Here is a 15,690-nt window from a genome sequence, read left to right on the forward strand (position 1 = left end):
AACGTGGGCTAACGAGAAATCAACAAACGATTCCTCTATTCCTATCTTAGACTACTCTGGTGACATGCTTTCTTGTATAAGTTTTTTTTAGAGTGGATTACTTAATGTCAGTGAAACAGACATTTATCTTCGCTTCATGATTTTGTATCGAAAATACATCTATTCGGTCGAAAAGTCTTTCTAAATTTCGGAATCTTGTCCATTATAGAATTTTAGAATATCCTAAATCCTTTTCTTTAAGAATTTTAATATATCTTTTTTGTGAAACAGATGCTATGGATAAATAAAAAAATCAAAACTTTTGGGTAAATGAGAAGAGCGGTAATCAAAACGCTACATTACAAAGGGCGCGTGCGGAACACAACCTTATTTCGGATGAAAAAATATCGAAACTTATGTGGTATACTTTTTTTAACTCTGTGAATGAACAAAATAAACGCCGAGAATCACAATAAGCTGCATTAGATCGGGATTCAATGTGGAACTTTACGACATAGATTGTCCTGGATTTTCAGGTGACACTTTCCTGAAAAAGTCCTGATATACTCCTCGTCTTCTCAAGACTTGGCATACCGGAAGAAAAGCAGCAGGCAGAGTTAGAGGGATCAAGTTTTCACTTGCCGACAAATGCAGACGCTAGCTCCGTTAGGAGTTCTTCTGCTCATTCATTACCATCGGTGGTAAGCCATCGGACGAAGCAGCTTGGCTGCCGATCGCACTACAGATGAAGAAGGACGATCCTCTCGAGGATTTCCAAAAGCACTCCCTACTTCCCTTAATCTCGATAAATATCCTCTCACTTCCTCCCTTCCTCTGTCGCCAATCGATGAACTAACTCACTAGTAGTTCACGAACTCCTGAATACTCTACCCATTTGATAAGGACTGCACTGAAGATAGGCAACACAGTTATTCATTATTTGTTTCAATGGACAACTGCAAGATATCATTCTTACTCTTTCCAATCAAGATGCCTGCTCTTGCTTTACCTGAACTATGCCTTGATCTAATGATTGCCCCACACCAATGATAGAAGATAAGCTTTAGTCTTAAAGCAGAATGTTATTAAGGACATACAAGAAGCAAAATTTCTCTCAGTATTTCAAGCTTATCCGTCCTTACCGGATGAATTTTCAGAAGGTTTTTTTAGAAAAAAAATCTCCCGATTCGAGCATAAAAAAAAATTAGGAACGCAGTATTCTTCGCCAAAATTATTTTTGAGCTGTACTGTTTTACTACCTGAATTTTTGGTGCTTTTTTGAGAGATGGTAGTGGCGATTCTTCTTATTATCGAAATAAATCAAGTTCAGAGAGACAAAATGACAATGATATTAGAATCGTGGTAATGAAAAGTGAGGGTGAATATGTTTAGAAAAACTAGTCCATTAATCTTGGTTTGCTACATAGCATGTGCTAAGCGAAAACTATTTAATAAAATAATCACACCTGTTCAGAGGAAGAAATTTTTGAAACGAGTAGCGAAAAAAATAGGAATTTGGGTTTATAAATACATATTTTCGATGGTCAAGATGGCTATCATCACATCTATCTAAACTATAGAAGTTTTAGTTAAACAATTGCATGTTGATTTGAAATCAAGCTACACGTATTGATCAGACAAACCGAATCATGTGTTTCAAACAAGTGCAAAAAAATCTCTTGATTAATCACAGAATGGAAAAGAAAAAACAGTGATATCAAGTGATTTTGAAAATATACACTGTATACAGGGTGATTTTGAAAATATACACTGTATACAGGGTGATTTTGAAAATATACACTGTATACAGGGTGATTCGGAAAAGATGGGAAAAACTTTAAGAGGTGATAGTACACACCAATACAAACAATTGTCATCAAAGAATGCATGGTCTAGCATGAAACGCAAACGCCCGCTCCGCAAACGTTAAAACGGCATTCCTGTTGATATTTATCGGGCGAAAAAGAACACCATACATGCAACCTGGGGAAGAAGAAACATTATGCAAATCTGCGTCACAGTGAATAAAAGGCGCTGATGTCAGGCCTGTGAAGTTATTCCAGCGTGCAACTGTTCTAACAGTTTACTGAAGTAACTATACACTTTACTGAAGTGCGTCATATTATCTCGTACGTTACAACTGTTAGAACAGTTGCACGTTGGAATAACTTTACAGGGCTGGCATCCGCGCCTTTTATTCACTGTGACTCAGATTTTCATATGGTTTCTTACTCTTCCCCAGGTTACATTTGCATGCATGGTTTTCTTTTTCTCCCGATGAATTTCAACAGGAATGCCGTTTTAACACGCTACCGCGTTTGCGTTTCATGATGGACCATGCATTCTCTTATGACAATTGTTTATATTGGTGTGTACTATCACCTCTTAAAGTTTTTCCCATCTTTTCCGAATCGCCCTCTATAACAAATGGAAATGAAAGGGATTCATTTTTTTCCCTTTACTAAGTGAAAATTTAAAATCAAATGTGATAAGAAAACGTGCCAAAGACAAAAAAAAATTACAAAGGTATAGTACATTTATTTATCATATTGTTTTGTAAATATACATGTATGCATATTCTTTAAGATAATCATTTAAATAAAATATGATGAAAAACCTTTTTGCTGCCCATATTTTATCCCAGTTTTAAAAGGAGACGTTAAAGGTTTGATACTCTTTCAGACGCAATAAATCATCAACTCACTTGTTCATTCAAATTTTTTTCTTCATCGTATTTATTATTTCATATATTCGCACAAATATTTCTCATGTTTTTGTTTTCCTTGAATCGTATCATGCGAAGAAAAAAGTAAAAAAAAGTAAATGAACGAGCAAGACTACTATGAAGTACTGTCGTTATTGATTCTTATCGTAAGAAAAAGAAAACTCTACTCGCGTACTGTACTAATAAAATATGATAATGTTTTGCTAGAGAAAGAAAAAGCCGTATAAGTTTTATAAATTTGCTAAATCTTGATTAATTGCTAAATCAATTAAATCATCAATGATTTAATTTGATTTTCATTTCATAGATATTTCAAACAGTGTTTAGAATTTTCTAAAATAAATCATCAAAATGTTATCCTTACGTTGACGAATTTAATCGAATAGATTTTTCTTATAAATTCAAAGGAAGCAAATTTCATAAAATACGCAAACAACACTGACACGAAAATTACTGTAGGAATATTTATTTCAGTGGTATTTCACAGCGTGATCAAAAAGTTGAACATAAGCAACTAAATTAAAGAACGATAAGCTATAAGGCATGCTAAATTAAAAAAAAATTATATCGATCTGTCAATATAAACAAGATATCAAGTACGAGATATTATACGAACAGTCCTCATGATATTCGTTTCAAGCAGAGGTTATAAAATTCTTACGCTAATCTTTCATCATGTAGCGAACTCAGAACTGAAAAGTTTCCCAGCTGACGAGGACGGATATCAATCAGTTTCTTGAAATTTTATTCTCGACCACTGAACAATATATTTGAGTCAATCGTTGTGAGATTAGAAGACAAAAAAAAAAAACACATGTAAAAGAATTCCATTTCTTTTTGATCATATACTTTAGAAATACAGTGCACAAATGGAATGATGTATTTTCTCTATGAAAGCAAAAGTTTATTAATTTTGAGAAAAATATTAAGTAAATATATTTTTTGCATTTAAAAACGAAATAAAAGTAAGATGATTTCATACGAGTAATACGATTTCATATATATATATATATATATATATATAGAATTTTCTATTGAAAACTTTCGACACTAGAAATGAGAGAGAAAACAGTGCTTATCAATGATTTATGCATCGAAGATTTTACGATGAAAAATCATTATCAGAACGTATTTGTAATTCTAAATATACCTATGGAATGAAAGTTAAATATTCAAAATGAAGAGTGACAAATCACACATCTAAAGCTCACAATAAAATCACACATTAAAAAACTTTTTGCGAAATACTAGAAATAATACTCATAATATAGCCCTGACAAATTGTTTTTTTTACATGTTTTCAACGGAATTCATCTTGATTTTTTTTAAAGACGCAACGTTAGTAAAATATTCCAAACAGTAGCCTTCAAATTTCGAAATGTTTATATGGTAAGACATTTACACCTGGTTCCGTGTCAAGTTCATCTGAAACACACATACATTTATTTACATATTTGAAACCAAAATTTCACCGGTTGTAAAAAAAGGACATCGACACATAATATACCACGGTGATATCACTGATAAAAAATGCAAATTTGCACAGCAAATTTACATTTAAAGAAACATCAAAATTTAAAAGGGCTTCAGCCAGAATTTCTGGAAAGCAACAACGCAGTTATAAGTAAAGTTATAATTACACACATAGTACATTTGGCAAGTGCTTTTGTTTTGGCAAATAAGTAAGGCTATATTAGCCTATAAAATTCACAGAAAGATAGGATTTAGCGGCACAGTTCGATGGAGTTGTCCATTCGGTATGTAAATACGAGCTGGTGAATCGTCGAGATGTGGATGATAAGCCATACCGACGTACATGCGTTTGGATGGATGATCAACATTTTCTTTTACCCGAGAACCAATTCCGCCAGCGCTGCTATTGCTATTCGTTGTTGTTGTGTTAGTTGCTGTGGTTGCTCGAGATCCGAGCACTTGTCTGTGCCTGCGTCTGCTACAGCAGTAAAGTATTAGGCCTAGGAAACCAGCTAATAGTATAGCTCCACTTACTGCAATGCCGATCACAATAGGGAAAGGAAGAACCAAGTTTGAATGTATTAATTCTGTTGTCGACGCTGGAGAAAAAAAAAAAAAACCACCTATATAAATACATATATGTGTACAGTACATTGATGAATATGGAGCTTAAGTCTGAAGACAAAGCTCTCATTATAAAAATCTAACTTACGTGCGTCGTAGAATGCAATCTACTCCGAAGAGAAAAATTTAAAAATAAAAATCCATTTAAAGCCATCTGTAAATAGATATTCATACGCGGGCGTGTTTTGCATAGGAAACTCTGAAGAAATAAAAAATTTACGGTCTACATTCTAGATTGGATGTAACATATGAAATATGATCAGATGATCAGCGAAAGTTTTACCTGCCCCCCGTTTCCGCGCAATACTAATTAGGGGACAAATAAAAAATAATAATTTCTGACTCAGTCAGAATTATGTTTATTAGTAAAATTTTTTAAATCTTATTAATTATATCGAAATTAATCCCGTAACATTTGAAGACAAATTCATCGAAACAACGAGAATCGAGATTATTGATATTTTTCCCAGTGTTTGCAATGCTCCCCGTATTCCTTTTCAGACTAAAATATTTATCACGTTAAAAGTGGGAAAAATCAACAATTTCAACTACTATCGACATCTCGAATTTTTTTTTCAAATGTTATGAAATGAATTTCTTAAGTGTAATGAAAGACGGCACAAATTTAACAAATTGAAATTTTTCTATCTTTGAAGCCCTGAGGGAGAATTTTCAATTTTTATATTTTTCTCCAAATTATCATTTATGCTTAGTTATCATGGTAGAATTTTGATCTTTTTGCTGATTATTTTTTATTTCCTTATTCAAATTTATAATTTGCTGCAGAATTTTTACTCCTCTCTAGGGCACTCTTCGTGAAACACCCGGTATACAGGGAAAATACTCAGAATACCCGGTATACCCGGTATTCTGAACTCGTACTCTAAATTTGATGGGTGGTAAGTCATCCAAAACACTCGTTTCTGCCAAAGACTATGTTCATAACAGAAACGTGGAAACGCTAGTGAGTGCCTCGTTTGAGTTAATACGGTCGTAGTTGAAAATAGTTTCTGTTCTTTTCAACATCCTTTGCATGTAAAGGAGTCTTTCATACGTGCATTGCTTATGTTTACGCGAATGCCAAACACTCTCTGCGGCTACATGTGCTAACCAGTAACGCTTTTCTGTCGATGCTTTAGAGCAGTGTTTCCCAAAGTGGGCAATATCGCCCCCTGGTGGGCGATGGAAAGGTCCAAGGGGGCGATAGAAGCCACGAGTATAACATAGGATCCTATGGGTTCACTTGAGTTGGGGGGCGATGAGAGAAAAATTTCTCTGAAGAAGGGGGCGATGGAACAAAAAGTTTGGGAAACTATAGTGCTTTAGAGTGTATCGTTATTCACTTCGCTATTCGGTTTTTTCTCTCGTTACCTCGGACCGAGGGAAGGAAAAATTGTGTTGATATTCCGTTCATTTTTCTGTTGACGGTCTGTTTTGCATTTTCCTTTCGTCGAATCGAGGTGGTATTGGACAAAATCATGAAGTTATTGACGGTACTCAAACACTGATAGGGAAGCGTTGCTGGTAAGTATGTAGCTGCAGAGAGTAAGGATTGATGTTTTAAGTCCAAGAGTACAATGCTAATATTAAAGATTCACTTATATGTGCGGAGGATGTTGAAAGAAATGGAAATGGTTTTTAATTATGCCATATCAGCACAAACAATTGGGATAGAATGCAGAAATAATTGTTTTACGATGATTTCCACCCCCCCCCCGAATGTGTATTCAAAATATAGGTGCTCGTATGAAGCAGAGGTTCTCAAACTTTTGGCACCAACTCCCTTCTCTTCACAGTAATATATTCATGGTGCTCTCACGGTAGAGTAGTACAAATAACCGGTTAAAAACTCAGGCTCCGTACGAACTGCGGTTGAAACCACGTAGTTGCTTTGGAGGGTGACTATAATCTATATGTTTATTTTGACGAGCACGCACTACCGTTTTTTCTTGTTATGGTTAAGATGCGTTAACATGCTTGTGCTATGCGCTATCCTTGAGTGGTTGCTTAAAATTTCTCATGAATGTGTACGGGTACATAATATTTCATTGCTAGCCAAGCAATGCACACTAGACGAACGTCAAGCTTGGGACGACCCGCCGGCGATCGTTACATCAAAGGAACTTGCATTGCTTCTCTTGGATTTTGTATAGCGAAGGCTGGGGCATGAGGAGGTTAACTGGTATCAACGTGGGAAGGAAAAGAAGAGAAGAAAAAAAAAAAAAAAGAGAACGAAAGCAAAACTCCGGTGTATTTATTTATTTCCCCCACTGTCAGAGCGAATAAGCATATATAGACGTATCTTTTTTGGGGCTGCCAAACATCAGTGTCTGTTTGAGAAGAAATTTCACGGTTACAAAAAGAGAATCCGTGACGGTTATAACCGTAGTGCGTTCTAAAGCTAAATTCTACAAATCGCTACGTAGGTGCACAAATGAACATTCTTGGCTCGAAGCAACGCTTTTGGCAAAGTTTGATGATGCCCTTCAGACCAACGACTTACCCTTTATGGAAGAGTAAATAACCCTTTGCCTGATAAAATCACCAAACAAGAACAATGAAAAAAAGGCAAATTACACCGAAAAATACAAATACAAGGCCACAACAGGCAAAATGCCCAATGAAGTGGCTGAACGAAATTCCTAATGCATTCCGACACACTATGGGTGCCGTCTTCAGAGGGTAAATATGACATAACCACTATATAATGCCTCGTCAGCGTGGATAGCGTGCCTATGTTATATTTATCCTCTGAAGACGGCACCCATAGTGTGTCAGAATGCATTAGGAATTTCGTATTTTTTGACTTTTTTCGTTGTTCTTGTTTTGTGACTTCCACTATTATAGCCCCTGGTATAAAGAATTAAATTGGAGGTAATATCTAGTTTTAATATACTTGCATACACACGACTGAATTCCCGATCAAAAATTCATCCACTTCATTTTTGACGCAATGTTTCGGTGAAATAAATTTATTTTGTCGATTAAAAATTAAAGTGTTTCAAAAATTTGAAAAATTCTAAGAAATTTCTTTTATCGGGGAATACGGCATTTTTCGATGGCTTTTGTGCGTAAATCATAGGGATCTTGATGATGATTGTTTCTTAGAAGACTTCATACTATTTTTTTTCGGTAGAAAAATAACTTCGTTACTGAAAAAGAAAAGGATTATCGGAATACAATTTTTCATGATGATTCTCTAAATTTCTGACAACGAGATATATTTCTTTATTTTTAAAAAATCGAGGCTCGTTTCGCATACATAAACGTAGAGAAAAAACATCATTGTCTTGATCAGAGTAAACAAAGATAAATTAAAAGTTGGAAAAGTTGATATAAATTAAATTACACTTTCTTCGCAGTTTGATAAATTCAATACATTATCGTCTATTTTCATGAAACAGTTGAGAGATGTAAATCGCTCCGTTAATAAGAGACATTCATCATTTTTGACAGGAACTAGGAAGCTAGTGTTTGTGGTTTATTCGAGGTAAGAATATCCACATTATACGAGAGTTATGGGAAAAGCCAGTAGCAGCTCAGTAGAAATATATATTCATCGTTTGGAAAATTTCCTTTCAAATGTGCGGTTTACAAGCCTGTGAAAAACGTTTTTGCAATTGCAATTTCTAGATAAGCTCAATGAAATATTAAGTAAGTAGATTTTTTCCGTATTCAATATTTACCAACACTGTCTGAAAAGAGTTTTGTGTTTAACAAATTAAAAATAAAAGTTGAAACTGCGATGTTTGAGAATGTTTCAAAACTCACGTGTTCAAAAATATGACTTAAATCTCGAAAAATTATTCAACTTTGCAATTTATGCATCGCTTTAAAAAATTTGAACACTATTTCATACACAGATACATGCAAAACGTACGGCAAGTAGTTAAAATGTTGAATATTTGTTAATAAATTGGTCAAAGATTAATTTCAATCTTACGGTTTGAAACGGCAAGAAAAGCACTGCGGAAGCTGTATCCCATCGAATTCGCTCCAAGACAGATATATTTTCCAGTATCTTTTTCGCTTACGGATGGAATGAGCAGTTTGTTTAAGAAAGTCCCGTCTGGATTTTCCACAACTCCAGTTGATTTGAGGACTTGAAAACGCTCTCCAAGAAGGTTTACCTCTACATGTTGATCATCATCTTTCTCGTCATGTACTTGTTTCAGCCACTATAAAAATACATGGGAAGAAAAAGAAAATATAACCAGAACAATTAGTGCATAATTATTCTACAAAAGGAAGCATCTATATATTTCAGTGCAACTCATCAGGATGACATACCAATGGCTCATTTGAAATATTTAAAAGTTATTTGCGTCTACAAAGTGTTGTCTTGGAAAAAAAGAGATTGTCTCCCAACTAAACTATATAATAACTAAATCAAAAAGAAATACTCTGATATTTTGTTCAGTCGTTTCACAATTATTGGCTGATTCCGGCAATGGTAGCTCACAGATCTGTTAACCGGAAAGTAAACCGTAGTGAGAACTACTAAATGTCCTCAGAAATTAAATTAGTTTAGTCCACGTGCTTAAAAATGTATTTCAGCTAAATAAAAATAGTTTGTGACGTCATGGAGCAACGTGAAGTGAACTTGAAGATTTTGCAAGAATTAAACTTGTACGTAATATACCCATAACCGTTTTCAATGTTCAAGTGTGTGATGTCAACATGACGAATGAAGGTTGTGCACCAGAAGTGTCGGGATATTTTAAATAAAAAATGGATAAAAAAAAGAAGGGTCTACATTACTTTCATATTGTCTTAAAACATGTTTTGCTTCCAAAAACGTACGCCTAGTGATGTCTTTTGCATCAGATTCTTACAATTGATAAAAATTATGCTTTATAACAACAGAAAGTCCCTTAACAGACGGCAATAATCAAGAATGCTGTTCAAATCCAACTTACGCCCACCCAATAATTCATTATTAGTTTTTGTTCCATTGCAAAACAATCATAACTTTTTACATGCATTCCTGTTAGTAGGAATACATGTAAAAAGTATACAGCGTGTGCGCACGCACAAACACAAAAGCAACCAGAGTTCGTCAAGTATTTATTGTGTCAATTACCGTGTATTAATACAGTTGTTCACTGTTGTGTCAGAATTGGTTAAATAGTAATAATATCACTTAATTCTTCGAGATGATAGTTATTTTAGGTAAAAACACATCAAGATTGAAATAATTTAGGTGCTATTAAAGTGTTTTATGTTTAAGAATTTCAACTTAAAACACAGATCTGGGAGCCTCCATCGGGAACTCTATCTTTTAGTCGCAAAAGTTTTCTCGGTCAGGGATTGCGATTGAAACGCCAATGCTCTGACAAGGCCATTCATCATGCTTGCCACTTGGGAGAAACGTGAACTAAGCTTTAAAAGTACCTGTACATTTCCAAATCATCATTGTTCATTATTGATCGCTTAAAGCATTGCTTAAATGTGAAGTTGCATCATTCGTTCTGATCAACAAACACTTTGTAGCTTTATTCAAGACGAATGGAAATGACTGAATTTACCTGCACATGTGGAGTTATGCCACTCACTAGAACACATTGGAACACAGCAGTCTCACCTTCTCTGACTGTTAAATTTTGAGGATAGCTGTTAACAAAATCTGGTTTGGTCAGCATCCTATCTGAAAAATAATACAAAAAGGTAAATACTAAGTCAAAACTTCCGAAGAGCAAACCAAGATGTATGGTGATTCCTAGAGCTAATCCGGTTTATAATCATGATAAATCGCTTCAAACTGTAGTCATTGGCTTGAATGCTTTTCTACATAGAACATTTCACTCAAGTAAACAACCCTCATCGAGCTTTTTTTGAAGAGAAGTAAAGTATTGCTTGTGTAGCCATGTTTTCGTATGTGAGTACCGTATGGATTGCTTTCAGTTTCATTTTATTGAAAACGTTTAACTAAAACTTCTTCTCTGAGACTTGAACTTGACTAAAAGAATGTTTGAATTTTAAAAAATGAGAAAATGTGACTAATAGTTGTCTGATAAATCGGAACATTCATTTATATGGTATAAGCATAGTATATTGTATCCATATATGAAATTATATATCATCAGAAGAAGAAGCAGTAGCTAGAGATAGCCCTGAAAAAGTCCAAATGTATTTATCCTAGGATATAAAAGGCAACTGTATTTATTCATATTAGGATATTAAAAGAAAGCGTGTGAGTCAAAATTTCATACAATTGCATAGAGATACAGGAGTTACGTTGTTGAGGGTTTCACGAGAATAAAAACTAGCGAACATGGTCCCGATTTTCAAAAAGAGTAATAGTGATTAGTCGTCTCACACTATCGGTTAGAAAATTCAGAATCGCATCTAGGAAAAGAAAATTTAATCTGTCGCCCGGGGCCAGTATACATTTTGGCGTCCCCCCTCCCGAAATTTTGAGCGGAAAAAGAGTAAACTTAGAGCCCTTCCTGGCCCATCGCCCGGCGCACCATACCCCTCTACCCTACCCTGGTTACGGCTCTGAGTAAATTTAACAAGCTCACATAAGCAAAATTCTTCAAATTAAACTGAAATCAGTTTGGCGGATGGAGGATAACAGCGTGGTGGTCGAATAATCAGCATTTTTTACGGAAAAGTGCAATAAACTCGTTAGCTTCTCCCATCGTTGTACTAAAGCGCTACGAGAAACCAATAGTGTTGACGTCGTCTGCTTAAATTTTCAAAAAGTGTTTGATAGGGTCGATCATGTTCAACTCTTGAAGCTTTTAAAGGTAATTGAGAGAGAAGGAAGCTTGTTGAATTAGAAAAATTCGTGATAGATAACGTTGGGTTGTGGTGAATGGAAAAAATTTCGACTAGACGGACTTCAGAAGTGCGATTTCTCAGAGAAATGCATTAGAATCCATACATGTTTCGATTTTTATCGGTAAATTCTATGATGATGCTCGGAAGTGGACTGTCAGGAGATTTGCAGATGATGTAAAACTTATTGATTTTGTATAGTTCCCTAATGTCAGAGTGTTACTCCATCCACAGCACGGGCAAACGGATGAAGCATAGCATCCATTGTTAACCAGTGGATGGTTACTTGTTTCGGTTTTTCCAACATTTGTGTTCGAGTTGAACGGTGGAATTACGCTGGATGGGACAAAGCGTATCGATTTTGAAATTGCCATTGATGAGTGTCTTAGATTTTCCGCGACATTGTCCCGGTTGTAAAGGGAAGCATACTATAGTAATGTAGAATGCTAGATTTTATATTCGAAACGAATTATATGTATTTGCGTGTAAAGTTTTATTACGACTTACTGGACACGTGCATTGTCTCTGTTCTAACCATCGAAATATTCATCAAACTGAAATATTTTTCGTGCATTCAGCTTTACATCCACACACACTGCCAATTGGGAAGTTAGATGGCAACGCCCATTGAAATAGATACCACACACAGTGGATCCCCTGAAACTTTTTCAAAAGACCGTCATATAAAAAAAAACAAAAAAACATTATAAGTGGGACAATGCTTTAAACGGAAAATATCTATGAGCATTAGTTAAAGCTGGGACCAGGAAAATGAGTCGTACTGAGCGGGAAAACGTTCCAAGTGGGAACGTTGTGAACGGGATCCACTGTATATTTCTGGGCACATCCATGTCTAGGCAGTACCTTCACGCACGACAAAGTGACGCAACTCACACCGTAGGAAGTGTTCCGTGGGAGATAGACCAGTATTACAAGCATTTTGCAAACGCACTTACACACGCATTATGAATGAAAGGCGTAAATAAAAATACGATGACATAATATAGTTTGTGATGATAATGCAGTTAATGTAAAAATCAGTGATCATAAACAGAGATACATATAACAATCATGAAAGTTCTGACTGGGAAGAATTCTGATGAGAAATATTTTTTCATCAATTCTGTTGAAAGTAACGTACAGAAGTTGAGAAAATTTATGATAATACGTGTAAAAACCATGTCATATTTTTGGTCTTCTTAGAAGCTTTCAGATTGCAAAAGTAATAACAAAATAGTCTATTTAGCAGAACTTATTAGCGCGCAATAAGTGACAACTAAGTCACGCGGGTATCCTTTCGGATTCTACTTATTGGATTCTCCGAATCCTATTTGCTGTAACAGTGAGAAAAAGAAGTGTATGAAGTTGGTTGGCAAAATTCCAGAAACATTGTTGGGTCATCCATCAGGCAAGCCATGTGAGCAGACGTGTTCTGAAGTTTCTTAAAAGTTTCATCTCTTTCTTCTCCTATCTACGGAACCTGCTTGAGACCTGAGAAGCAATAATATTCTACACCGAAAGTAAAAAAAAACCCGATCTCGTTCAGCATTGAACGACCTATACAAGAATGAAGTGAAATAAAAGAACAATCCTTTTTAAAAAGGCATTACGTCGTAAAGCTTATCATCTTTTTCCAGAAGTTCAATGTGAGGTTTCCCTTTTCTTGAGGATTGTAATGAGCTCGTCGCATTTTTTTTTAAGATTGGAAAAAAATAACTAAATAAAAATAAGGCATTGCACGTGGCAAGTGAAATTCGTCTGCCTTTAGAAGATCTCAATCTTCAACGGCATGGAATCTTGTTGAGTTGTTCACGTCACTTAAAAAGATTACCCGTATAATGGAAGTCCAAGAAAAAATAATGATATAAAGAAGGCAGAGAGACAAAAAGAAAAAGAGTTAAATAAAATTATCTCACCACTTTAGCGTATGTCTGACTTTATCTTTTCAGAGTTTTATTAATTAAGTTAATTATAGGCTGCAGTGATGTATGAGGAATAGGTATATACGCAATTATATGGGATAAATACATTTATTCGTGCAACTTGCGAAAAGAGAACGTGGGCATATTACTAAAAATAACCTCTTACTTTGATTCAATTAAATAAAAAACTGCGCACACACGTAAAAGTGACTTTTCCCATTCGAACATGCTAAACTACAGAATTAGTCCATAAATTTATTCAGAATATGCCAGTGCAAGAGAATATCAAGTAATTTCCAGCAGAAGTGTGAGTGCAATATATTTCGGTTATTACAACGAAACGTTAACTTGAACACATGGTAATCAAGGTAACCAACGTACAACTCACGTGAGAAAATAACTCATTAACGATTTCTGTCCCAGTAATACACGTATAAATGTAGAAAACTTAAAATTTGCGATAACTATGAAATACTGTACATCTTGAATAGTCATTATGTATCAAAAATTGTCTGAATTAATTTCATTTGAACCCACTTACCTATTACTCGTATGGCAAAATTAGCTCTAACAGAACCGAGACCATTGTAGACATGACATGTATAATTGCCTGTATCAGAAGCCTGTAGGTTCTCAAGGAAAAGTGTCCAATATCCTCTCCTAGAATTGCTACGCATATTTGAGTCGGGAAGAGGTTTGCCGTTTTTCAGCCACGATATTTGGGGGCGAGGGTTTCCACGAGCAACGCACCTCAGGCTAATAGAAGAACCAACCAACCGCTGAACCACAGAACCATGGAAGCGTGATACCGAAATGAGCCGAGGCTTGCCTATATATGAACAGAAAAAACAAACAATCACTAAACCATATCTTTAAAAAAAATGGTAAAACACTGTGAAATTTTTATATTTGAGCAAGTGGCTATTGCATGGGTTACGGATGTGAATGAAGCGTGGAATATTGGTTGGTTTGAGTAATTACATACTACGTTAACGAACCGAGTATCCGGAGATTTGTTATAATAAAGAGACTGTGATTTATTGACTGCCCAGCACTTTAGGTAAACGTTATATCATCATTCTGAATTCTGTTTAATTTAAATAATTTCATGGATGTAGGTAAGAACACTTCCTGCAAGGATACCTATCTGTTTTGAACAACAATGGAAGTTAGAAATAATATATGATGCAATGGCTAAGCTGATTCTTCTTCTTGATTCTCTGTTCAATTGAATGAAGAAGTTCCAACAACCAACAAATGATTACGGGGAGCTTAACCGAAAACATCAGCTAAATATGTAGTTTATTTGATTCAGAACGTAATACTTTACCAAGCCATTTTAATCAAAGATTTAATATTTTTTATACAGCGATGTTAAAATCGTTGTTAAACGTATAAATGAAGATTCGATAGAGACTCAGTACTTCAAAAAATGTGCATCAGCTATGAAGATTCTTAACGTTTATTGCGTTGGCTAGATGGTTTTTCACGGACGGCTATTGACGAATAGCTGGAATTTTCCGGGGTGTTTGGCTGTGATATTTGTGCATGTTTCCCCACATGTTTCATCTACAGATATGATGGCATTCTTTCAGACGTGACACCATTCCACTTTTGAATTGAGAATCATAGAAAATGAGCTGTCTGAGCCGATTAAATGCTGTCTTTAAAAAACTGCCATAGACCACGGCAGAAACAACGCGATATGTTTCGAGAAAATAAAAAGACAGAGTTAGAGCATATACTTGTTTCTCAAAGAAAAACCAGAACATGAAAAACATGCAGTTGCTGCCGTGACCTCGATAGAGAAAAAAAAATCGCAGGTAATACATAGAATTCGGAGCCACAACAGGTGAATTGCCCAACAATGTGGCTACTTAACCATACACCAACTCTGGCCATATCGCTAGTTACTGCCATTAATGAGATGGAAATGAGGGCTCTGTCTATCGATGTGGTTGCCTCAAGCTTGTTAGGGTAAATATATTTTCTATATAATCCCGCGGGTTTGAACCTGGGACCACGACAGCAACCTTCATGGTGGTAGACGAGCATCTTACCACCACGCCACTCTGGCCAAGAGGGTAACTGGTAATATACCACATCACTTCATTAAAAATAGTTTACCATTCAAAATATGAAAAAATACTTTTACTTTTATTTCAAAAATATAAATCCATCGAA

The 15,690-nt window shown here is 35.3% G+C and overlaps 1 protein-coding gene across 1 annotated transcript in view; it reads right to left on the minus strand.

The window, feature by feature from the left end:
• Nucleotides 1–3,755: 3,755 nt before the first annotated feature.
• The window catches only part of LOC149080592 (fibroblast growth factor receptor-like 1), a 49,616-nt gene continuing 37,681 nt past the window's right edge, over nucleotides 3,756–15,690 (minus strand). The window contains exons 5-8 of the mRNA XM_089239735.1: nucleotides 14,048–14,335; nucleotides 10,330–10,448; nucleotides 8,745–8,979; nucleotides 3,756–4,776 (exon numbers count right to left, since the gene is read on the minus strand). Coding sequence (XP_089095861.1) covers nucleotides 4,412–4,776; nucleotides 8,745–8,979; nucleotides 10,330–10,448; nucleotides 14,048–14,335 — 1,007 coding nt within the window. The 3' untranslated portion in view covers nucleotides 3,756–4,411. The remainder of the gene's footprint in view (nucleotides 4,777–8,744; nucleotides 8,980–10,329; nucleotides 10,449–14,047; nucleotides 14,336–15,690) is intronic.

Source organism: Pholcus phalangioides, unplaced genomic scaffold (genome assembly GCF_987345545.1).
Source record: "Pholcus phalangioides strain wild (caught in Gottingen) unplaced genomic scaffold, Ppha-v1.0 ptg000011l_1, whole genome shotgun sequence".
Classification (NCBI taxonomy): Eukaryota; Metazoa; Arthropoda; class Arachnida; order Araneae; family Pholcidae; genus Pholcus; species Pholcus phalangioides.